The sequence below is a fragment of the Poecilia reticulata genome, linkage group LG22 (assembly GCF_000633615.1).
Source record: "Poecilia reticulata strain Guanapo linkage group LG22, Guppy_female_1.0+MT, whole genome shotgun sequence".
Lineage (NCBI taxonomy): Eukaryota > Metazoa > Chordata > Actinopteri > Cyprinodontiformes > Poeciliidae > Poecilia > Poecilia reticulata.
In genome coordinates this window covers 1,435,131-1,461,737 of record NC_024352.1, presented here as the reverse complement: position 1 = coordinate 1,461,737, position 26,607 = coordinate 1,435,131, and the positions used below count along the sequence as shown (strand labels likewise).

Sequence of the window (26,607 nt, the reverse complement as noted above, 5' to 3'; positions counted from 1 at the left end):
TGCTTTCATCCGAAAAAAGTACTTTGGACCACTGAGCAACAGTCCAATGCTGCTTCTCTGTAGCCCAGGTCAGGCACTTCTGCCGCTGTTTCTGGTTCAAAAGTGGCTTGACCTTTGACCTGGGGAATGCGGCACCTGTAGCCCATTTCCTGCACACGCCTGAGCACGGGGGCTCTGGATGTTTCTACTCCAGACTCAGTCCACTGCTTCCACAGGTCCCCCAAGGTCTGGAATCGGCCCTTCTCCACAATCTTCCTCAAGGTCTGGTCACCTCTTCTTGTTGTGCAGCGTTTTCTGCCACACTTTTTCCTTCTCACTGAGGTGCCTTGATACAGCACTCTGGGAACAGCCTATTCATTCAGAAATTTCTTTCTGTTTCTTACACTCTTGCTTGAGGGCGTCAATGATGGCCTTCTGGACAGCAGTCAGGTCAGGTCATGATTGCGGTTTTGAGTAATGAACCAGGCTGGGAGTTTTTAAAAGCCTCAGGAATCTTTTACAGGTGTTTAGAGTTACTTTGTTGATTCAGATGATGAGGTTAACTGCTCGTTCAGAGAACCTTTTCATGATATGCTAATATTTTGAGATAGGAATTTTGGTTGTATGCCAAAATCATCAGTATTAAAACAATAAAAGACCTGAAATATTTCAGTTGGTGTGCAATGAATCTAAAATATATGATAGTTTAATTTTTATCATCACTGTGAGGGTTCTTGCATAAACCAGCCAGAGAGACGCTGAATGGAATCCAAAAATAATCTTAATTTATTACAAAAAAGTTAAAAAATAATTAAACAATGAAGAACTGGGCCCAAAACTGAGGTCAACATAAACTCCAACTCAGGTAGTTACACAAAGAACTCGAGCACAAAACTGACCTAACAAACAAGACATGAGGGGAGCTTAAATAGTGGCTGATCAGACCACAGCTGACACACAAGGGGTAATTTAAACATACAAAAACTTAAACAAATACTAATCAATACAACACCAAATCTTTAAATTAAAACATTAGAATGAAACTACCAAATAGAAACATTAAGGAAATGGTCAAATTAAATTAAAGAAAACCAAATTTCCCCGTCCCCTGGCAAACAAATGGAACGRCCCGCTGAGGAGGTTTGCCAGCCAAATATGGACGTCAGTTAGCTGGAGCTCTTCTGACCCTCCAGCAGCTCCAAAGGAAACTGGTAACTCAAAACAAATAAATTAATTTGTTGCTTTTAACAAAAATATAAAGAACTGACAAMTAAAGTTAACYAMATGTGTGCACTTCAAATAGTCAACTAAAAAGTCAAGCTAATGAAAATAATTTTCAAAAATAAAAATCTAAACTATTCACTAATTAATGTCTAAATTAATATTAAGGATGAACAAAACAAACAGTTACCATTCAGGTCTGTGTGACAGTAGGGTCAGCTGTCACAATTACATTATGGAAAATAATGAACTTTATCACAATATGCTAATTTTTTGAGAAGGACCTGTATTCAGGTGAATTTTGACGCTTTGTAATTTGATATTGTCCAAAGAAAAAAGTTTGCGTGGTTGCCACACATTTTCATGCCAGCAAAAAAGTGCGTATATTTATGCAAACTTTGACACAAAGTAAATTTTTATACATGCTGACTTGTGCGTAAAATATGGCCCTGCACATTTTTTGTGCACGCGCACGCTTTATGCATGAGGCCCCTGAAGATTCCTTGACCGGAATAATTTGAGTTTTGAAATACAAAACCCAAATTAATCCAAAAGTTCTCATACTCCTTGAACATTTTGTCACATTCCAACCACAAACTTCAATATTCTATGAGTCTGAGTCAGTCTCACAAAGTAGCACATGTAGCAAATGACTCATGGTCTTCCTTCCTTGGTGAGGAGTGTGGCACCATGTGGTATAGAACCAGTCCAGCAGTTCAACACCAGATTTCCGTGCAAAGCAGCTTAAACTGTGTTACACTGGATAGAAAATAAATTTAAATAAAAAAAAATACTTTGATTCCAAGGGAAATTTAAAGTGGACATATACTTTTAAATTATTCCTTTTCACATGCAAATCATTCGTACAGTCATATGCAGTAGACTGTAATTCCTGGTTATTGCAGCTCCACAGACCCTCCTTTACCTCTGCTCTGAGGCTCTTTTAAGAGCAACTCGTTTTGCTGCTGTCTTTTTAAATGTCAGACATTTCACGCCTCACCCCCCTCCAGGTAGCACAACGTTCCACTCCACCCCGGTCGGCCATTGTTGTAGTTTAGCCTGTGGTGGAGCGATGCCAGCGATACGATTATCTACCAACAGAGAAACTTTTCTTCCCCCCAGTTTATTAAAGATGTCAGCAGCAGAAGACTTGTCCATCCAACCTCCCCTGTTGGAGTCAGAGTCTGACCCAGAGGAGGAGAATGGAGACGATGAGCCAGAAGAACCACACATTCTAAAGAATGCATCACTACGGTGTTATTACTGTATTTACACCCTCATGATCCATACCAACTACGTACAATATGGAGCGTAGCTTAACTGTAGTGTCCTAACAGCTAAAAGCTAGCACAAAGCTAGCTTTTAGCTGGGGTTGCCACAGTCAGGAAGGGACACCACACCTAACTAATCACCACGCCCAACTGTTATTTATGAAGACCACATATTTTCCTTCCACTTCACAGTTACGAAACACTGTGTTGGTCCGTCAAATACATTTCTAGTGACAGGTTTGTTCTTAGAATGTCATAAAATGCAGAAAAGATGGAGCGTGAATACTTTAGCAGTGTGGGTGCATAACCAAAACCAAAATGTTGCTTCAGTCTGACTGAGTGTTCTGCATGCTTCTGCTGCATGGCAGCAGAAAGAAAGCGACAGGATTCTGGGCTCTTACCGCTGACGGTCCGACTTGTAGGTGGCGGTGAGCTCATCAAATAAGGTACTGTTCATTTCCATGAAGGCCTTTAGAACATTGTACACCAGCGCTACAATGGCCCTGGGACAAAATGGACAGACAAGCTTCAGAATAGACTCTTCGACATTAGAGAAATAAGTACAAAAGGTCAGTGCATCATTTCTGTGGTAGAGCAGGGTTTGCCCTGGTGGGGGCGCTCCACTCCACTCCACTACAGGCTCACYGAGGTCTCGGTTGGCACTAAAACACTCAACTGTAGTTTGCCCTTCAGTTAGATCCTAGCTAAGTGATCAGTTGCTGGCTTGGTTTTAAAACAATCTGCGTTATGCTTGTCAGACACAGAGCCATCCTGTGCCACGACAGGACTAGGCAGGCGCTTAGGGCCCCCCAGACTTTCAGGGGCCCCATAAATACTTAGAATTTAATACAGACCATAAATCTACACTTTCAACATATAAAGAATGACAATGCTATTAAAACCGATTTATTGGTTTTAGCATAGATGCATTAAAAGCCTTAAATTGTTTAACATTTAAATTTAAGAACTAAAATTGCAGTATGTCACTTCTAAATGTGTTTTTACATATTTATTAAAACTGTCACTATGTTGTGACAGTGTAATAAGAGACAGATCTGTGAAAAATGGAGACCACCCTGTAGTCCTGCTGCCATCTACAGAAATACAGTGTTGGTCAGAAACAACCAATCAGAGTCAGGAGGTGGGTCTTAGTGCTGAAAATCGCAGCTCCCTGCTCCAGTACAGCTGGTTCACCACAACAAAGGCCCAGTCCCAATGCTCAGTGCGCACCCTACGCCCCTCTATGAAGTGTGGATTCAGTCAAATGCACCTAAGGGTTCAAGTGCGCAGGTTTAGAAGCAGCAAAAATGTGAGAATCGGGACAGTACACCCTTGTGTCATAACTAACATAAAAAATGACGGGACTGATCACTGATTAGGCATTTTGTGCTGCTAAAAAGTACAACTACAATAAAACTAATTATTTTAAATGTACTGTAAAGGTGTTTTTGCTTTCCTAAGTCGTTGTTGGATATATTTGTTGGAGCTATGCGTTTTGTTAAGACTTGTTGAATAAAGAAAATTATATGTAATCACATGTTCAGAAACACATTTTTTCAATGCATTACTTTTAAAAACTGATTTTATCCTCTTTTTTTTTTTTTGCAACAGAGTTTGCTCAATGAACTTTGTCATATTTCCAACATGGCAAAAATACACATTAAACTGTACTAACATTTAATTTAACAGTCTGCCATTTGAATAAATAGAGACATTATGTATTTTACTCATAAAACCATCTCTTTTATGCAGCCAAAGGTTAGCTTGATATAAAGAGGAGCTAATAAAGATCAAGTTAAGGACAAACATAGGATATGTATAAAACAAATGCCTGATGCTGCAGTTGAAAAATAAAAGGTCTAAAGGAACTAAAATGTCCTTTTTAAAAGAAACTGAATTTTGTGACTTAATAGACCAAAAATGTTACAAGAAATTCATCAGGAACTCTGACATCAGTTTTCTTCCCCTCTACCCTGACAAGAAAACAATTGTTTAAAAATCAGAATATCTCTAAGGAAAATAAGAACCAAATAGTTTTCTACTCCACTCCCACAAAAAAACGTAATACATAATTATGAAATTAATATAAAGTCTTCCCTATAATGACTTTCTGCAAAAGAAATTCAAAAATAAATATAAATTCCTGTGCGTTTTGTGACTGAGATTTTGATATCATACACCTTTTTTCAATTGCAACTTCATTCATGTTTTTAGAAAGATTTTCAAAAGTGGATATTGTACTAGAAATCTATTCCATCTATTCCAGTTTTAATATAATAAAATTTGATCTTCTAACAGGGGATGAAGAGTTAAATTATGATTTATTTATTCCTGTGGATATGTTTTATTCACAAATACTGCTTTCTAAAAAAAAATTACCTCCATTTTTAAAGTGAAATAATTTTATTTAAGAGTGCTTAAACCTTCCAACATCACAAAGGCCGGATTTTTATACCAATATGTTAATATCTTAATTTAAGATTTTAAATTTGTCTTGCAATTGTGACATTTTATTTTACTTTCCTCAGTTAGTTTGTGACTGTTCTTTTTTTATTTCTTCTTTTTGCACTCAAACCCTTCAACATGAACGCGCATTTGAAGGAGACAAGGGYGGAACGAGGGAGGGAGTGTGAGTATTGGGACAGGGCCAGAGTCTGTCTTGAATGCTAAAGCTAGTTAAAATGGCTACCGATGAAGGGGTGGGGCAAAGAAGAACTCAAGAATAAAATATATCTGTCAGTGTCCCCTGACAAGTAGTGTGCTACTACTTATATATGTGTGTAGTGCAGTAAGTTTCCCTTAGTTGCTGCTGAGACTATGTAACCCGCTTACTGCTACAAAAAGAAAACAAAATTCAGATAATTGCTTGCATTTTAAATTGGTTAGACTGCTGCAGAAGGAGTGTCTTGTTAAGTGTGCCATTCCTGCAAGAACTACAACTGCGTGCATATTTACATTTCAAGTTTACAAAGGTAGATATAGTGATTAATAGTACAAACATAACAATCTACAAATAGCTACGCGGCTGCGGGGGTAGAGCCAGGTGGTCCACCATGCTAATAATCGACTGGAAGAAATAACTATTTAAAATGTCAGTCAGTCATGTGACATATCAATGTCTCATCCTGTAAACACCAAGAATCTACTCTGATTTAACTCATTACATAAAAACTAAGCTGGGTTTCCTAGCAAAAGACAAAGTGACGACAACCTCCCTCCCACCGGTCACTGGACGATTATCCCACTCCTCATATTTACTAATGTTCAGGAATTTACATCATCACTCATTTAATGCCAGATCAAACAACAAATAAATGTTCCATAGAATGATCCAGTTATTATTTTGAAAAATAGAAAGATCAATCAAAAATAGCTGAGCCTCTAACTGATCTCTGGCCGGCAGCGTAGAGAAAGTTGAGTTTTTATTATTTTTGGGAACACTGTAATCTGAACTAGAACAAATCCTATTGTTGATTTGCAGACAGATCTATCTCACGTTTTGTGTAATAATTCCATAAACAGCAGTTTGTTCATGTTCATATTAGGTGTGCAAGGCGACTCACGGGTTCCAATGCTCTTTCGAGATCCTGTACAGGCTGGCAAACATGATGGGCAGGATGACGCTGGAGTTCTCCTCAATCAGACTCATGATGTATTCGTTGTTCCAATAGTACAAAGCTCGCTCTGCGACCTGCAGGGAACCACGCGCACACGCACACACACACACACATAATCACCTCCAGATCCAAACAGCCCAGTCAGGTTTCTATGGGACATCACTAACCTGGAAATGTGGGCTGGAAACGCATCTGGAGATCTGTTTGAATAGCGGCTCCTGGATCTTTACAAACTGTGTGGGCTCTATCACATCCAGAATTTCCTCCAGCTCTCCCAGAAACATCACCTGAACCACCACAGAGGAGAGCATTACTTATTGACCGAGCGTGTGTATAGAGAGGTAGTCCTCCTTTCCTTCAGCAGCCTTACCTCTTTTTGACTGCACGTTTTGGGCCAGAACTTCAGTAAGCCTCTGATGACCTGAAGAAGAAGGCAGAGAACATGGAAATGTACTTGAGTTTCAGCTCTCTGTTATTCTAACTGCAGTGTGTATGTGGAGCTACACAACTTTGAGAGTAGTTTTAAGAAAGTCAACAAGAAGAAGGGCCCAGAATATCTGAAGCAGCAGATATTCTCAATGGTAACCTCAGAGCCTCATCTAAGTGTCAGATTTTCTTTTTGCAGAAGGTTCAGTTCTGTGGGTTCCATCAAGCCAACAAAACTCAGTCAAGTCAGCTCCTCTACGTCTGAGACTGATCGTCAAGCAGGAAGAGGTGGACCTCCTGCCAGAGCAGGGTGGGGTGGGGATGGCGAGGAACCGGCTGACAGTGCTGCAGTCCACTTCCTGTTTTTGGAGCAGTTTCTGATCTGCTTGGCATTCACATACATTTGAACTGCACCAGAGTTCACTTCAACTGAAACCAAGATTTTAGGTGGACCAGAGTTCACTTTTTTGTTCTGCATCGGGGTTCGATTGTACATTCAGACCTATTTAAACAAACCAGACTTTCGAGACAAGCAAATTAGAGTTTAATTACAGTGGACTGGACCGGGTTAGTGGGAATGATGAACTCTGCCTGGTGTGTTGTTCAGGAATCCTGTAGGTTAGCTACAGTAAGCTGAAGATGATCACTGGGAAAGTGTCAGGATAGATGAAAAACCCAGGTAGCTTTAGTCATCCACACCCCCACTATTCTTTATTATTAGAACATAAGTGATCTATTTAGCAATGATAGAACCATAGTGAATATCTGGTGTGAAGCCAGCTGTATATTCTCTTCAGATATTCAACAAGAAGTGTAGTGATACTTACTGGTTCTGTTAATGTCGGGTCTTTCTCTAAGAATTGTACAATGCAATAAGCCAACTGTAAAAAGAGAAGAGTTCAAGTTTTAATAGCAGTTATTTCAAACAGTTTAGGTAGAATACAGAGCTTAAATCATCCAGTTGGTTTGATAAAACCTACAACTATTCAAGAGATCAGAAAATCAAAGATTCAGAAGCTGTTTGTTTCCCAACTTTGTAAATTTCTAGTTCACTCCACCTCCAGAACCAAAACCTCGTTATTGAACAATATCTAAAAAATGAAGTGTTTATAATCAAAACATTTCAAGTTTCAAAACTGGTGCTTCCCCCTGAACAGGCATCAAGTAAGTTCAATAATATCCAATGATATATTTAATAGAATATCACTTGAAAAAACACATGGTTTATCAGAGTTCAGTTAAAATTAAAAACGATTTTAAATCCTAAAATCTAAAGCAGCACAATAAAACAGTCCAATCAGTGTCAAATTGACAAGAAAAGGTAACTAAGGTTAAAATGTTCCAGAAAGACATTACCTGTGCATGGAAGAGGGACAGGCTCCTGACAGTATGAAGGGGGATCAACACTTTAACCAGAAACTGCTTATGTTCTGCTTTCAGTGGCAAAGCAAAACCATTGATTATACTGGCAGAAAGAGAGACGAGACAAAAGTACCATTAAACACAGAAACAAAGATAGCTACGTTAGCAGCTCATAACACAAAAAGTCAGTAATGAGCAGAGATTATATGAATATTTAAAAAGTTCACATTAGGAAAATTAAAAACTTCAACTAAAATCTGTTTATAGTCTAAAACTGTAAACCCCAAAAATGAAACTGTATTTACCATATAAATTTCTAACAATCTCTCTTACCTCGACTTAGTCCGTATCATCAAAGTACAAACATAATACTCATTCATTCAATTCTTAAACTTTACATATGAAACAATAAAGAAAAATTATCAGTTTTTCTCAAAATTCTAAGATGTCTGACAATGAAATACCAAGATGGATCGGCTGCAGCAATAGTTTCACAGAAACTATTTCATGTACCCATCTGTCTGAGAACAGTTAGAAACTACTTGGAGCCTGTCGTTTTAAAGAAAAATATTTCCCATGTAACCTATTCCAAGAAGTCCTTAGTGAAATTAGTAAGTATTGAAAGAGTACTTTCAAGTATTAAAAGTACTCTTAGTATTAGAAAGTACTCTTTCAATACTTGCTCTTTCAATACTTGCTAATTTCACTAAGAATTAATTTACTCCTTGAGCCTTTTTTAGTCTGGGAAATACTAAATGCACAACATGCAGTAGCTGACAGAGCTGGACGCAGCAGCAGGACTCATGCCACATACAGGAGAGACAACTGATTATCTATATTTTCACTTTTCTCAAGCTACAGGCTGAGACTGAGAGGAGCAACCATCCTTTAATCAGCTTTGTTGATTAGTTCTATGCAAATTATAAGTTTCTTAATCAACATTTAACTGTTTTATCATCAAAAATGAAAAATATTTTCAGACTTTCCACCCCACCCCAATAAGCCACCATGCCTCAACTCAGATCATTAGGCAGTTCTCACACACCCCATATGATTTAGTATTACATACTGATGGTCATCATTGGCTCAATGTAACAACTTGATATAGCATTTATTCTGTTAGACTCCCGCTGCTGCTGCCATAAGCATCTGCTGGTACCAGAGTTTGAGTTGACACATAATTCTTACCATTTAATCTTCCATATTTACTTCAAAACATTTCTCCTCTAAATCAACGTAGATGAAGGGAGAGCCCGAAGCTGTGTGTGTGTTTGTTTGTAATACCTCGTGGGGACAATTTTCCTGACACATACGTTGTGGGGACCCACTGCTCCTTGTGGGGACAGAAGCCTGGTCCCCACAAGGGGAAACGCTATTTTTAGGTCAGGGGTTAAGTTTAGGACTAAGGTGTGAATCGAGTTTTGGTTAGGGTTAGTGTTAGGTATGTAATGGTTATGGTTAGGATAGAGGCTAGGTTTAGGCTGTAGAAATGAATGGAAGTTAATGGAAAGTCCCCACAAAGATAGCCACGCAAACGTGTCTGTGCTGCAGTTCCAGAACAAACATGATGCATGGATGCTCTGATTACTCATTAACGAGAAAGGCAATAAAAGTTCCTTAAAGGCCAGGGTGAACTTTAGTTTAGGTGGTGTGAACAGCTTGGTTCCAAACCTCAGCAGCAAGAAGGCTCAGATCAGAAGCTGCAGAAATGGGCCTGGGACTGGACCTGCTGATGAGCCATAGGACTGAAACACTGCAGACCTGCTTGCAATGCTAAAGGTCAGCCWTGTTGTCCTGTTGGTCCCAGCAGCCTGGCTGTGCCTGGGTTTCAGTCTAAAGTACTTTTACTTCATTTGCTCTTAATCACACTAAATGTTGACTGTGTTTCTATGACTTTGTATTTTTGTGTTTTTAAGATGTGACGCACAGGTATACAAGCATACCTTGATGCTGAAATGTGCTACACAAATAAAATGATTTGAGATTTTGATTAAAATTTTAAGAAATAATGAGACCATCTAAAACTTGAAAATAAATGGCTAAATAGTATACAGCTATAAATACTAGGGATTTTGAAGTTTGACTTTACAAGAGAAGCTCTGCTACAAAAAGATTAAGATTTTTCTTGTTTTTAGAGTTGCACTCTGAACTGAGACTTATTTTTATTTTCAGTTTCAAATACCACTTATAAGAGCTTAATTATGTTATTGTTCTTTTTATAATGCAAGGTGGTAACATACAGATTTTATACTTTTAAAGGTCAACTTCTTGTTTCCATCTTGTGTTATGGGATGCAAAAATTGCTCTTAATTTCAAAACTTCAAAGAATTAAGTTCTGAATTAAACCAAGGAGCCAATTTCCTCTAGATACTGGCCTTCTTCTTTAAGGACACTACATTGTCTAATGCTACATGAGGAAGTAACACTATGAACAAGATCAACAATTTGAGAAGGAAGGAAATTAAAGAGATCCTTTAAAAGACTTAACAGTAAGGTCTGATAAAGATATGACATTTTCTGGGGAGTCCCACATTACAAGCCCACTCTGCTTAACATGCGGCGACCGGCTGCTAATGAGGCAATGAAGCTTCAAGCTGCTTCGCCACGTAGAGACCAAGCAGGCTGCGGATATAAGCAACACTTAGGGTGTCATTGTCTCTCATCACTCCCTGATGGGACCGTCTCGTTGCAGAGAAACAAGCTCAGGGCTCCCATTAGTCGTTATTGTGAGTTAAAATTTTCACAATAGTAAAATGTTTGTTTTGTGGCGCATCTGTATCTTATTTTGAAGGGATACGTAAACGTACCATAGCGACCAGAGTCAGAGAGTGTTTGGGCAGTGCTCGAGAGGAGATGAGTAGAGCTTGTGAGTCTTAAGTCTGGTTTAGATGGCAAGATTTAAGAATTGTCTGCCGATTCTCCAAACCTCTGTGATCACAGAGCTGATAAAAGTCCAACAGGTTCGATCGGTTCGTGTGTCCAGACACATGGCAGAGGCAACACACCACATGAACCGATTCCAGTCACAAACATCCCAATTCCAGAGGATAATTCAGTAAAACCCCCAACTTAGCATACGGGAATTTAGAATAATCAAACACGGATGACGATGTAGAAGCAATAGTGATAGTTTGTGGAGTCATTTTAAGAGATAAAAGAAACAAAAAGAAAAGGCGGTGGATAAAAGACGATGGGAGAAGCCGCTCTATTTGCTGCATTATGATTTGGAGGCGACTATGTTTTTTCATAATTAACATTTTTAACTGAATAAACATAATAATATATAATAATGACCTTTACATAATAATAAACATTTCCACTTATCATCTCCGAAATCCATCGGACTCTCAGTTGTGCGATATGTCCGCTGTTTGGGATTTCCCTCTGTTCTTGCGTCACCGCGCTGATTGGCTACCTGTCACATTCAACAGGTTGCATTCTCGTTCCCAGTCAGGGAAAACCCCACAGGCTGCGATAAAAGGGCCAAGACAACCCAAATTGGGCATATTCAGGTTTTAGCGGGAACACCAACATGCAGAAGCCTTATCTGACGGTTCAGATAACACCCGGGCCGCAGCAAAATGTCCAAGTCTTGACCGGTCCGCGGTAATAAAAAGGTTGGGGACCACTGCTCTGGATAACCAGCGGTTGAATGACAGCATCAGGTTAAATATGTCATCACTGGTCAGATCAGACAGGGGACCAGAGAAAATGACAGAATCTGACATCATTTTGGAAAACTGACCAACGCACCAAACTAGTTGGCACTAATGACATTAGTGTTATCCTTAATGTAACGTTAATGTTAATCCTTAATGTATCRTTGGCCTGTAACAATAAAAAATTTTGCTGGACGATTGTCTAAAGAAATTATTGCGATAAACGATAATATTGTTTCAAGACCTTTTGACACTGATTTAATGGAAATGACTAATACATGCGATTTCCTGATATTTATTTTCAAAATAACACGCAACACTGGAACTGATAAACTAAATAAACAAAACAACCAAAAACAAAAAAAAAAATTGATTCTCAGTCTCCATTAACAAAAAACGTACTTGAATAAAAACTAAACAACATAAAGCCAAAGTGGAAATAAATACTGCATTCAACCAAAAGAGTGCAGATTATGAAGTCTGTATTGCCCTTCAGTAATCTCTAGATTTAAATAGAGAAAACCGGCACATCCGACAACCTAATGCAATAGTTCACACTACACCATTTTTTGCCCCTATGACAATTTTAGATCATTGGCCGATCTAACCGATCATCCAGCGGTGTATGGTGGGTTAAGGTAGATTGTCGTGGCCGCTCCGGTCTAAATCAAGGTTTTTTCCCGACTTGGAGCTTAACGCTGAATGTGACAGGTAGCCAATCCGAAAGCGCAGATTTTCCTCCTGCTGCTTTCTGAGGGGAAATTACGGAGTGGAATCCCAAACAGCTGACACGGCGCAACCCAAAATCCAGCGGACATCGTAGATGATATGTGGAAACAACATTAATATTTATTTAACGTTTCGTGCAAAGAATATAGAAATGACAAGGGGAGGAGTTGAAGCCAAATTGCTACCGCAGTTGATGWACCCGGTAGGTTTTCAGCTGTTCTTCGTTAACGTAACATAAATAGGTTATAATGATTTTGATTCAGCTAGGACTTTACGCTGACTCTATAGCCACATGCATCACAGGTAGATTCTAGTAAAGCATTGATTAATGCCTGATTTTAAAATTAGTTAACTGGACTTGCAGCCGTTATTTTGTGCCCATGTGGCTGGACATCACACGGCACAACGAACCCGATCGAACCGTTATACCTAGGATTTCTGTCGGCTAATGTGTCTCTCAGGGTTTGAAAATGGGCCGACAACTTGTGTAATGTGCGCTGGACATTAGATTAAGGAAATGAGGAAGGGAGTGTCAGTGGAGAACACCGGAGCTGAGCCTTTTTCATTCAGCGTCATCAACAGAAAGAAAAAAAAGGCAGGAAGAGACGATAAAGACGATAATTAAAATGATCGATAGGTTTTTTTATCGTCCGATTAATTGATTTATCGTTTATCGCGACAGGCCTATCCTAAGGCAACAGTTTCAGGCAAGAGTTGATGTCGCCTGTGGCAAATATTTGACTTTGATCGCTGCCAATTAGCAGAGTCTTCTTCTCAGCAGGTGTGTTGTTGAGCAGGGAACATATAAGTAAACATACATGAAATGACAGTTTATCTGTCAAAAAAGGTTGATGTAGGGGTTTGGTACACTTTACTAAGTGTACCAAACTTGCAGTAAACCACCTTTACTGCAGATTTCCACATACCTTCCCAAGATCTCCAGCAACTCAGCCACTCCATTGAAGTGCTCCGTCTCATAAACAAAACTAGAGAAAGGAGAGTAAAACACAGCAAACATCAAGGGCCTGATGTATAAACATTTTACCTGCAATGAAAATGTGCAGCACAGTAACAAACTTTGATGAACGATGAAACTGAACCAAAGTTATCCTCAGACAATACGACACAAAATAAAACAAAAATAAAAGGATGGGAAAATCTCACTCATATGTAAATAGTAAATTTCCTCAGGTTTTTTCACATAAAAATGCAACTTCGCATCGGTCTGTGCGCTGAAATGTATGTTAAAGAAAATGGAGACAGATCAGCAGATTAACTCCAAAAAGGTCAGGTTTGATTATTTCTTGAGGTGATCAAGGTGTGTAGACAATCAGAAGTATACAAGTAGATGTGCAATGGTGGAATGCTTTAGAACTGATTGAGAACATTGGTAACTGAAGGATTCAGAGGGAGCAGGTGTTCAGAGAACATATTGATCTGCTGCGACATGTTGATGGTTCATTATCCTTCAGATTGCTCAGACTGACAATCCTGGAGCTCTGCAGATGTGTTAATTTATTAATCAACAACAAAAAATAGCTGCAGTGCATATTTTTAAACTGAAAATGTCCCATTATAAGATAATCAGAGACAGATGAGAATGTTAGAAGTAAAGAAATGTATCAAAAAAACTCACCGTAAAAAAATATTATTGATCTGTTTTCGTATAAAAGCCCTCAGCCCCAGGAATTTCCCGTAGATTCTATGCAAGACTGTTTTCAGATAGTCTCTTTCTCGAGGGTCCTCGCTGTCAAACAACTCCAAAAGCTGATTGAGGGGAACAAAAGCAGTGATGTGGTGAAGAAGAAAGGACACTGAAGCAACTGGTAAACAGTGGAAATGAGAAGAGAAGTAGGACAGTCAGCAGCAGGAACTCACCTGTAGGACAAACTTCTGGTCTATGTACTTTTTGGCAATGCTGGGCTGGAATTCCTGACTCTCCAAGAACCGAATGAAGAACTCATAAACCAACTGAAAAAGATTTGGAAGAAAGTAAAGATTACAACTCATTATACATATAGCATATCTAAGCAGGTGCTATGAGCATAAAAATCCCATTTTCTCCTGGTCATCTAGAGGAGGCAGGCTACCAGCAGTAAGGTTTGAAAAAAATTAGTTTCCATACCACAGAACTCTCCACCTCACTATCTGCAGTTTAATGTCTTTAATGAGATGCCAGACAAAGAACTGGAGGCTTCTACAGCAGTACAGGAGCCAAATGGAAAACACCCCCCCCCCCCCCCCCACACACACACCTTTTGCTGCACACTACTGGTTAGCTTTGTAAAGACTAGAAGAAAATACTAATCACTACAGTTTCCTTTGCATTCAAGAAGGACAAGCTGAGCTCAGAATTCTTTTCTCAACATATTTTTGAATATTTTCATTTTATAAACAAATTAAGACATTCTGTTTGACAATGCAGATCTTTTACCTGTAAATGTGGCCAAGATGCCTCAAGTGTGGGTTCGTCCTCCTCAGGGTCAAACTCATTGCTGTCACTGGGTGGAAGGGTCCGGAATATGTTATGAGACACCTGGAGTAGACAAACAGAAAGCATAGGAAGCATTCATAGATGAGAAAATAATCCTCTTGATCCAGTTGATCACAATGTTCTCCAAGAAATTATGTAGGAATGAAAGCCAGGCCGGCTTAGAACTCATCTGTCTGAAAGATTCCAGCTTTTTCATTAAATGAGAAATCTTCACATTCTAAGGCTGAACACTGTCTCCAGTGTTATAGATCTCAGTGTTATTTTTGACCAAGATGTTATTTAAATCTCATATTAAACAAGTTTTTAGGATTTCCTTCTTCCATCTCTGAAATACTATCAAAATTAAAAATAGCATCCTGTCCAGGAGTGATGCTGAAAAATGGACTACTGGAATTCATTACTATCAGGAAGTTCACAAAATATAATTAAAAGCCTTCAGCACTGCAGCAAGAGTTCTGATGAAAATTGAGATTATAATTCTACTCATTATTCTATCTCCACGTAAAACACACAAAGTGTTTTGTTTACTTAATACAATGGTGCCAGAACAGGGGAGCCGTGGGGCCATTAGACCAAGTGTAGAGATAAACTTAGAAGTCAGGACCAAATCTGGGTGTTTCAGGAAAGTAGCGGTGTGGCACAGTTCATAGTGAACTTGCATGCAAAACATGGGGAAGTGGAGCTACAATAATCTAGGGTTAGTGGCTGCAATTTTAATGGAAAGAAAATCTGTTTTCACATATGAGATGAAAAGTACCTCTGTCTTTTAGAATAGAATTTATGTGGCTTCTGTGTGGTATCAATACAAAGTCTTCAACTGCATGCAACAACCATAAAACATATTATTCACTAATTTAAAAAAAAATTATTTAAAAAAAATCTTCACATTAGGTCCATTTTACAGGTCTGGCACAAATCCTCTATCATCTATATTTGGCCCAAAGCAGATCAATTCTGCTTTCAAAGTAGACAAATAATTGCACAGACACCTTGTAATAATTTTTGTTCATACAAAAGCCAGCTGGAGTTTGTGACTGCGCTATGGAGAAAATTTAGCCAGAGGAGCAGAAGAAGAAAACTCACCTTCTCATGTCTGACATAACGGAAATAAAAAATAATCAGCAGATCTATATCTTCTGAATGAATGTCACTCAAACAGCAGTCTCATAATCTTATACTAGGATTCACTAATCCTTTTTTCTTAATAAATTTCCTGTTTTAAGGACTGGTAGAAATTAGAGTAAAAAAAATGCTCTTTTGTCAGAAGTTCTCCACATAAGGACAAAACAAAAGACTCATTTTATTTTTGCTTTTCCGACTTTATAATTATGACCACTTAGCCTGCTAATATACTGATTTACATAGACAATGAAAACACCCCCGATTATCATTATTCTTCTGGTTCATGTATGTAATATCGGCCTAATTGTTCTTTACCTATAAATGCTGTGGGTATTTATGATACAATAGGCTATTCATACATTAATGGGCAGTTTGATATTACCCATATTGGATCTCAGCATTGAATCCCCTGGATATAAAAATATATGGACTCATAATAGAAGTTAAAATTTCTATATTTTGACCATAATTTAAACATTTAATTGTTTTAGAAGCTTTAAATTTTCCCTTAAATCAGTTCACCACAGAAAAAAAGAAACCCTGCATGCCAGGGTGGCGTTGTTGAAGCAGTGCTTTTTATCCAGCCGATACTTTATAGGAAATCTGCCACTGAAAGGAACAATAAGAGTTGTAGGAAAAATGTGAAACTCAAAGGCATGCGTGCTTTTAGGTGACCCACAACTAAGCAGAAGTGTGTGGTTGACCTGCTTACCATTTTGACAACTTCTGGATAGGCCTGCTCTGTCAGGTAGCCACGGCTGATAGTCACATAATCCACCAACTCGTTGAGCGTTGAACGCTTATACTCTTTCATCTTGAGGTCCGACAGCGTGTCCATGAAGTCAAAGACAGTACAACACTGTTGGAGCTTCTTTAAGAACAGTTCCGGCTGCTCTGGTACTGGAACGTCTGCAAGCACAAACAAAACACAAAAAGCAACAGTGAGACAAAACCAAAGAAACAGAGGATGAAGTGTACAAGCAGATAAAGTCACATTTCCTTACAACATTGCAAATTTACTTGAATTTTAAAAAAAGGTTTCTGCTCAGTGAGGAGAATATTGGAACACGGAACTTGCTAAAATAGTATGCGATTTTATTTTTTGATGTTCAATCGATACACATGCAAATGTACATTTTAAATTGGGATCCATCTTGATTGAGAGTCTGATGCACCCATTTCTAATAACTGCACAGTATTTTCTATTATAGTCTTGTACAGTATATTATTATAATCAGTCAATTTTCTAATATATCGTTTTTAATACCAAGAACTTTCTATGTGAGCCTTCATATCTGTTGCTGCCGTTACACCAGTTTGTCCTTACCAGAACAATAAAGGTTGTTTCTATCCTATTCTAACGAAGGTCTCATCCCTTTTATTCCATAATCCCAGGTCTATGAGCTACAACATCAAAGTCCATGATCTGGAAATTGTGTAGTCTGGAAGGACAAAGTGATCCATAACGGAGAGTTTGTGCTTCAGTGTTTGTGGAACTCATGTGAAAGGGACTTTTTTCAGCATCATATTGCGACAGTTAATGGACAGTTTGTGCACTTTGAAGTACAAGTTTTGGGATGCTATGTTATTCAAAAAAAAAATTTATTTAATGTGTACTAGATTTGGAGACGAAAGATTAGCTTTCATTTTCCATTGTGTGTAGTTTACTCTGACTTCGTAACAAACGTACTGAGTGTTACTCCTCTGGGGTAACCTGTGTGTGAGCAGGACCTTTATTAGACTTAAATCATTCAAGCAAAACTTGCAGCTGCTTAAATGTGTTGAATTCATTTTGGGAAGATCATTTCTAAGCAAATGTCTCAAAAATAGACTTGTGATTACATCTTTGACAAGTGGGAAATACGCAAAGGAAATAATTTGTGCAAAATTTTAAGATCCCTTTAAGAGTTTTTATTACGGACCAAAGCAAATACATAAACAACTCAAGGTAACTTTTTCATGTTCAGCTTGCCAAATAATTTTAGCAAGGTCTGTCAACTCTGGCGTCTGACTCAGACGTTTAAGTTACCCAACAGAATCTCAGACAGCAGGGTTCATCTTTAAATTCTTTTGAGTCAAATTTAAGTTACATTTACACTTTGATGAATAAGCTGGTAGAGGTTACTGTAGGAGGAAAGCTTTGATTTTAAGTGGTTGAACAAGCAACAAGCCTGTTTCAGGAACTTAAACGTTCTTACTGCAACAACGATTAAAGAAGCAATGAATTAACATATCTGTGTCATAACTACACAAAACTTTAGTTGCTTACAAGATGAAGATGACCGTCTTGTTCCACATGCTTTGCTCCAAACCCAAACCTTCCCAGACAGGAATGATGATCAAATGCACTACTCGGACTGAAGCCAGCTCTTGACTTTACTTCTAAATGCTTATAAAAAGCAGCTGTTTTCCGTTAGTCCTTTTCAAGTTCACCTTTGCACACATAAGAGACAGACAGGGTTGTCTGGTAGAAGACGGCTCCTGACAGCAGAGGCTAACTTTAACACACCATGCTATGCTGCCAGCTACGTGTTCACAAGACTCCTTCAATGCAAACTGTAACTCACTTAATCAGATTTCCTTCCTCAAGTAGGAACCAACAGCTGAAAGAGGCAGTCATGAATGTGACTGTGGGAATTAATTTGTGCAAAATATGGACAAGAGGCTTAAATAATCCAGTCTCCTCTGATGACTTGTTTGTGGCGAGTGGAGTTGGAAAAATGTAAAGAGACACCACATGGATCAGGTTTCTCTTGAAGGGAGGACGGGCATGGTGGGGAAGACGGCAGCATGTCGGTGGTCTTCATTGGCCACACAGAGCTGGAGAGGAGCCCCAGAGAGAAGCTAGGCTGGGCAGCATTGTGCACCTATTTTAGCTCCTCATTTTTTTAAAAACTTGTTGCAGAGTGAATTTGGAGACAGATCTGCTCTCAAACATGAGCGCCAGCATGTAGACACTACACACTGTGGGGAAATCCTGACATCACCAGCCAAACAACAATATGGGCCCACAACAGAGAAGGTGTGGCCTTAACGGCTCTGCCTGGTTGAGCCGAAGTGCCAAGATCTGTTCTCAACGCTGCAGCTGCGTGACGAAAATCGTGTCATTTTCTTCTCAGCCTCATGTTCTTTGGCCCTTCTTGTCACAATTCCACTGGTGAACTTTTCATCCCAGGTTTCATGCGTATTTATGTGGAAAGCAGCACTACTCGGCTTCCATGACCTGCTGTTCTGACAATCTGTAAGGTAGGACAGAACATGTTTTTCAGTCAGAGAGCAGACTCTGAGGAGCAGTGGTCAGAGGCTGTAACTCCTTCTGCTCAGTTCTGGTCCAATGAAGTGGGAAAACTGCTCAACAAAGTCTCCCCTTTTATCCCCTTTTCTTTTAATGATGAGGAGAAAACAAAATGACATTTTTCAGCCTGACTATCATGATTTCCGACGACGACGACAAACTTAAGAACTTATAGTAGTTGTTCCTCTCTGCCATGGTTACTAATTCTGTTGTACATCACACAAAGAGCATCATGACATTATTGCAGTGGGAGGGGGAGCTTGGTTTGCTCAGCCTTGTGGGCTGGAAAAGGTCTGTGCGAAAATGAACATCTGAAAACCACGTGACCGCACATCGGCAGTGGGACTTCAGTCTAACAATGTTGGACCCTTTAGAAGATGGAAGATGAAAATCCTCATTTTATAAGATGAGCAGAGGGTTTCAGTCACTTAAATAGAGCTCACATTTTTGAGAACTTTGTACTGAGCAAAGCCGTTTCTCAGGTGATGAGTGCGGAGAGATCCTAGATCATCTTGTCAATATTTTGACAGAACAATGCATGGGGTAAAAATTTATTTTGTAGCAGCAAACTTTGGTTTATATTATGGTAAACTTAAGTCCACGCTTCTCCCTTTGGTCGTTTACTAGAACAGCAAGCCTCCTTCTTTGATCTGACCGCTCCCGGTGTAATCCCCGTTGGCCCAGAACAGTCAGGTAGCCCTCGATGGAGACATTGGCATCAGGAATGTCTCTGTAACAACACYAGTACTCATTCAGTCTCCTGACCAGCACTGTTAATTCCTCCATCTTGTTAACCATTGATCTTACGTTGCCCATGGTAAAGGAGCAGAGAAATAGCTTGCATCTCTTCTTCTTCATAAACCTTTGTTGTTTCTTTCTTATTGCTCTCCTCTGTTTCCTTCTCTGCAACCTCAAGGTGTTCTCCAGATCTCCAAAGGGAATTCTGTGGCCGGCCAGCTTCATCCAATCAGCTGATCCTTGCTGTAAACAATGCAGCCAAGTTGTTGTGCCCAGCACCGCAAAGAAAAAGAAAAAAGAAAAAAAAAAAAAGCATCTCAACAGAGAAGAAGAAGAAAAAAAAAAAAAAGACAGTTGACCCTCCCCCTGACCCTCTCCTAAACTACTTGATAAAAAGACTGGCTTTGTTCTCGAACCTTTGGAGATCGTTGTTCTTTATTTAATGTTTCATAATATAAACAACATTAATGGCAAAACTTAGCAACAGTCGCATCTAGGCCTGTCGCGATAAACGACAAAATCAATTAATCGCACAATAAATTAAACCTATCGACCTCGTTTTAATTATCGGCTTTATCGTCTCTTCCTGCCTTTTTTTCCTTTCTGTTGATGACACTGAATGAAAAAGGCTCAACTCCGGTGCTCTCCACTGACCCTCCCTTCCTATTTTCTTAGTGTAATGTCCAGCTTACACTACACAAGTTGTCGGCCCATTTTCAAAACCTGACAGACCACACCTTAGCCGACAGAAATCCTAGGTATAACGGTTCGATCGGGTTCGATCGTGCTGTGTGGTGTCCAGTCACCATTATTTGCCATTTCCATTAAATCAGTGTCAAAAAGTCTTGAAAATATATTATCGTTTATCGCAATAATTTTTTAGACAATTAATTGTCCAGCAAAATTTGTTATCGTGACAGGCCTAGTCGCATCAGAGTTTCTTCAGTTGGAGGCTTCTTCAGACTCACTGTAATACTGACCTCTACAGGAGGTCTGGCCTATAGCATCAGGATCAACAACTCTGAAGAAATTTGTATTAGTTACAATATTTACACTCCTTGTGGAATAAAGGGCATGTCTTCAGATTGAATACTTTTGAAAGGTGTTATAATTTGAAGTTTTTGTTTTACGTTTCACTCACATCCTCTTAAATAACCACATATGATGCAAGTACCGTAGTCACATTCAATAACCTAACTATTTATCCAATCAATCATCCATAAGATTAGTAAATCAGTTCTACAATTAATCTCTTTGCTAAAGGTATGCTCAACTAACAACTGTCATAACAGATATGAACAGAGAAGAGAACACAGGGCAGACCATAAACAGTGAGCTGGTCAGCTTATGATAACTCAAGGTAAATAAAAGGTAGAATGGAAAACGCCAACTCTGCTGCTGGGAAATGAGCACTTTGCCCCATATTAAACCGTTTATTGACTGCAATCCACAGCTCCTCATTGGATTTATCATTGTAATTACATTGCCTCAAGCCCAGAGCACAGTCAGATTATGTGGAGCATCAGAAGTAATGTGCCGATAAGGAGTGAGGACTCAGAATCCTGCTTGACTATTTTGACATTTTCTATCGCTATCCTACTATGATCAAGCTTTGTTTATTTCACTCCACTTCTTACTGGGCAGCGGTCATAACGTTTTCCATCACATTGGATTCCATTTTTAATTCACAAACTGATTAGAATTGATTCCTAAACATTCCTTGTGCYGGTGGTAGCATCGCTGCCAAAATTCCCCCTTCAAAAGAAAGGGTTGTTTTATGTTCGCTTACATTTTCATTTATATTCTGCATTTTCTTTGACTCATTAAACGTTGTGTGATTTTGTATAGAAATTTTTAAATGTAGTGACTTCATAAAGTAAAAAAAAAAATAATACATATGCCCCTCCACAAAACAAAAGAAAAAGAAGAAAATGTGGAATATCATCTATGATATCTTTATTGACTTATATAAAATTTATTGTGATATCAAAGTAGGGGTTGTTGATATCGCCCACCCCTACTTTGACCTTATTAACACTCAGCTCAAAGTGAGTTGAATTTTATGACCTACTGTCTCAATGTGGTGGGCAGGTCTGAGTCTGGACAGTGACCTGACCTCCTCACCTTTTTCTTTGGTCTTGATACTCCCTCCCTAAAGTGTGAKGCTACTCTGTTCTACGAAACTGCTGTAATGCCTTTAAAGTTCTGTAAATCAGATTTGTTTTCTCTATGTTTTCTTATTTAATTAGTTTATCCCTTTTTGTTTCTTTGYGAGTAGCTAAATTGCTTGCCAGTAGTTCAGGAAAGAGGATATTAACAGAATAATTCATTTGTAAAGTTGGGCTGTTTTGTTCTCAGACTTAATTAGAAATAAGTGCGTCAGTGATCATTCCTTGTTGTATGAAGAGTTTCCTCTGCCAGTGGTCTAAATTTATTGCTTCATGAGAGGCTAAGTTTGGCATATGACTCCAGAGATACGGGTTGGTGCCCCAATTTCATCAATATTTCATTTTATTAATGATTTAATAATTAATTATTGGTTACAATTATTAATAATTACAAAAGCCAAATATCAAGGCAAATTCTGATTCCCAACAATTTGATGACACCACATGAGATTGATACAACATTTTGGTTTCCAGATTTCCGACTCCCAACAATCACATTATGTCAGTTATTGCAGCGGCACAACACACTTTAGAGAAAGATTGGAGATAAAAGTTCAACACTGCTGGAGGTTTGGGACTATAATAGAAACAGAAAAGATTTCTCTTCTGGAAAGATTACCAGTGGACAGTTTTTACAGTCCATGTGTGAGTTAGCCCCTAAATGACTTTCAATAAGCATGTGTAATAATGCTCAGTGAGGTCACTGGTGACTTCAATCAGACTATATCTGAGAAGACATAGAAAGCCATTTACATCAGGCCTTCTCAGAGCTATTTTTGCAAGCAATTCTAAACAGAAGAACTTGGTTTTAATAGCTAGCTCTAGATAAATAAAGAATTGGCTGCAATTAATATCCTGCTTTCAGCTTAACACATGGTCATTCTCACCTTTGAGCAGTGGCAAAGGCGTGAGCTCTATGGGTTTGCCTTGGGAGCGGAACTGGGACGAACTCTGTGATCGCTTCTGCTTGGCCTTCCTTACAGACTTCCGAGAAAATCCGTCCACTTTGTCCACCGACGGAGATGAGGTGGGTGCCGAGGACATAGCCCTGCTGGGAGAGACATGGAGGTGGGAGGTTACATATTTGTTGTTGCACCTGAATTTTCCCTTTGCAGGACAAAAAAAGAGTGTTCCTATTAGGGGATGCTGTAGTGGCGCAGGGGCAAAGCACGACCCACGTATTGAGGCCTTAGTCCTTGTGGCGGTAGTCGCAGGTTCGATTCCCGGCCTGGTGACATTCACCGCACCTCCCTCCCCTCCCTCATCACCCACCTTCCTGTTGAACTACCTTCAAATAAAGGTCACTAGAGCCAACAAAACATAAAAAAAGTGTTCCTATTATATTCTCATAGTTTTCATTCACATTTCATCTTTATGTCCACTGACAGGAAGTTACTTTTCCAACGCAACGCTACACCTTGCCGTAAGTAGACAAGGCAAACATTTAAAATCTGTGTTAAACTACAGCTAGATGCCAGTTTTAATACAAAAGATACAATGAAAAGTCAGTTTGATAGCAGGGCCCAAAGCTTTTCTCCAGAGAGGAATCTGGGAATGTGAAAAGATTGAATCTGGTAATATCTGCTGTGCGATGGAGTTAATTGATAGACCGACTCCTTCCCCCAACAACATTCATGAAAAACAAAAATATGTAAAAAGGCAGCAAGACAAGGAAAACTTCTAAGGTGGAGCCCAGCCAAGTTCTTTAGTGCAGAGGAGCAGCAGCAGTCACATATAAAGGAGCTCATCACCCTATAGAGTGAGTGCATTTCATCCATTTATGTTCTTTGGGTGATTGATGAGCTGTGTGAGGGCAATCATTGGTTGCCGTTTTGGTAAAAGAATTCTCAGTGAATACGCCTTTCCTGACACAAACTTTATCAAGAACACACACACTGAACTAGGGCTGAAACGAATCATTGAGTAACTCAAGTAACTCGATTACAAAAAATCCTCGAGGAAATTTATCTGCCTCGAAGCTTCGCTAAATTTATTGTATTGTAATAAGCAATGCTGTTAAATACGCAGCACACTGGTCTAGCCGGAGGGTTTTTGTGTTGCACAACGCTACCACTTCCGTTAGCGCCTGGAKCACATGTGCTAAGTTTGTAGCTATGGAGGGAACCGGAGAATGCTCAGAAGGAGAAMCCCGAAAGCGACAAAAAATGTCAAAAGTTTGGGAACATTTTAGGCTAAACAGAAAGGACACCACAGTGCAAACAGAAAGGACACCACAGCGTACCAAAATGTTGTACCAACATTTTGGTACAACCAAAATGTTGTGATTTAATTTGACACCACAGCGTACCAATCTCACTGCAAAGCAGAATTGGCGTACCACAACAGCACAACATCAATGTTGCAGCATCTGAAGAGAAAACACCCGCTACATGCGTCCAACTCGTACACGGTTGCCAACAGGTAACGTTTATGTTCTCTTTACTAACTACGTTGTGTGATAATCTGCCATGTTATAGATGTAAATTGAGGCACATTACTTTGCTAACGTTACATCTACCGCTTAAACATAGCAGTTACTTAACCGGGTGTAGTGTAAATTGTATGTGAGGGTGGAACTGAGAGAAATTATGCATGACTTAATGTTAGTTTGTTAATAAAAATATGCAGCAACAGATTACAGGCATAAGCTGAAAAGCATTTATTTATTGGTCTCTTTCCATCCTGAAAAGTTAATCTTTTTTCTTCTCGCTACTGTTATGTATGAATTAGAAATTTTTGATTAATATTTTGTAGTAATTCTATATTTGTTGCACCTTAGACTTAAAATATATTGCATAAAATGCAGTATTTACTCATTTGTCTAAACTTGTTTTATTTTTAAATCAAGTATTTTCTTTATCTTTTCTGTTTGAACTTTAGAACAAAAAAGCAAGAGATTTGCTGTACTACTGATTTGAAAYTTTACTGGAGGTTTAATGTTATTGCATTGTTATTATCRATAAAATGTTAAAGAGTTAAATGAGTTGTTTACTTASTTCTTTTACGTGTATGTGTATTACTCACTGAAGATAAATACATAAACTAAAAGCTGGAGTATAGACATTTTTATAAGCATRTTTGTGAGCCTGCCACTTTATTWTTTGAATAKAATTTAATATCYTAGTATAACTTTTCTTCAGGTTAAAGCAAACTACTGTTACAAGTAAACTTTCTAAACTACAAACATTTAATTGTTAGGGATGCTCAAAAAGGAGATATTGGACTGATCTGGACTAATTGCAGATTTGCCAATAGTTTATTTTATAAATTTTTTTATCCGATTACTCGATTAATCGTAAGAATAATCGATAGATTACCCAATTACTAAAATATTCGTTTACAACAGCCCTACACTGAACACGGCTTAAAGATGGATGTTGACAAGACTCACTAAGCTGGAAGAATGTGCAAAAAAAGGTTAAATGGTGTTACTGAAATGTGATGTGTTGTCAGAAATACCAAAGCTGCATATTTTTAAATCTAGAATATCTTGTGTTTTGTTCAAATGTAAAGTAAATCTAATGTGTTCAAAATATGTTGGAAAATGTTAGTAGCAAATTACAAATATAGCCTGACTAGGACGTAAAAAGCCAATGACCTTTACAGTAAGTGACTACTTACTGTAAAGGTCACTGTACAGGTCCTTCTCAAAAAAATTGTATATTGTGAGAAAGTTCATTATTTTCCATAATGTAATGATAAAAATTAAACCGTCATATATTTTAGATTCATTGCACACCAACTGAAATATTTCAGGTCTTTTACTGATTTAATACTGATGATTTTGGCATCCGGCTCATGAAAAACCAAAATTCCTATCTCAAAAAATTAACATATCATGAAAAGGTTCTCTGAACGAGCAGTTAACCTCATCATCTGAATCAACAAAGTAACTCTAAACACCTGTAAAAGATTCCTGAGGCTTTTAAAAACTCCCAGCCTGGTTCATTACTCAAAACCACAATCAAGGTAAAACTGCCCACCTGACTGCTGTCCAGAAGGCCATCATTGACGCCCTCAAGCAAGAGGGTAAGAAACAGAAAGAAATTTCTGAATGAATAGGCTGTTCCCAGAGTGCTGTATCAAGGCACCTCAGTGAGAAGGAAAAAGTGTGGCAGAAAACGCTGCACAACGAGAAGARGTGACCAGACCTTGAGGAAGATTGTGGAGAAGGGCCGATTCCAGACCTTGGGGGACCTGTGGAAGCAGTGGACTGAGTCTGGAGTAGAAACATCCAGAGCCCCCGTGCTCAGGCGTGTGCAGGAAATGGGCTACAGGTGCAGCATTCCCCAGGTCAAAGGTCAAGCCACTGTTGAACCAGAAACAGCGGCAGAAGTGCCTGACCTGGGCTACAGAGAAGCAGCACTGGACTGTTGCTCAGTGGTCCAAAGTACTTTTTTCGGATGAAAGCAAATTGTGCATGTCATTCAGAAATCAAGGTGCCAGAGTCTGGAGGAAGACTGGAGAGAAGGAAATGCCAAAAGGCCAGAAGGTCCAGTGTCAAGTACCCACAGTCAGTGATGGTC

At 38.9% G+C, this 26,607-nt stretch overlaps 1 protein-coding gene across 5 annotated transcripts in view; it reads right to left on the bottom strand.

The window, feature by feature from the left end:
- ppp2r5eb (protein phosphatase 2, regulatory subunit B', epsilon) overlaps nt 1-26,607 on the bottom strand; it is a 42,321-nt gene that overhangs the window by 4,385 nt on the left and 11,329 nt on the right. For 2 of the 5 annotated variants that reach the window (XM_008398657.1, XM_008398661.1), the window contains exons 2-13: nt 22,969-23,132; nt 16,593-16,789; nt 14,699-14,800; nt 14,143-14,235; nt 13,901-14,031; nt 13,191-13,250; nt 7,871-7,979; nt 7,342-7,395; nt 6,459-6,509; nt 6,256-6,375; nt 6,035-6,162; nt 2,873-2,974 (exon numbers count right to left, since the gene is read on the bottom strand). In XM_008398657.1, the coding sequence (XP_008396879.1) occupies nt 2,873-2,974; nt 6,035-6,162; nt 6,256-6,375; nt 6,459-6,509; nt 7,342-7,395; nt 7,871-7,979; nt 13,191-13,250; nt 13,901-14,031; nt 14,143-14,235; nt 14,699-14,800; nt 16,593-16,789; nt 22,969-23,132 (1,311 nt within the window). Of the gene's footprint in view, nt 1-2,872; nt 2,975-6,034; nt 6,163-6,255; nt 6,376-6,458; nt 6,510-7,341; nt 7,396-7,870; nt 7,980-13,190; nt 13,251-13,900; nt 14,032-14,142; nt 14,236-14,698; nt 14,801-16,592; nt 16,790-18,447; nt 18,590-22,968; nt 23,133-26,607 lie in introns of those variants that run through there. The other 3 variants (XM_008398658.1, XM_008398660.1, XM_008398662.2) reach the window with 2 other exon arrangements.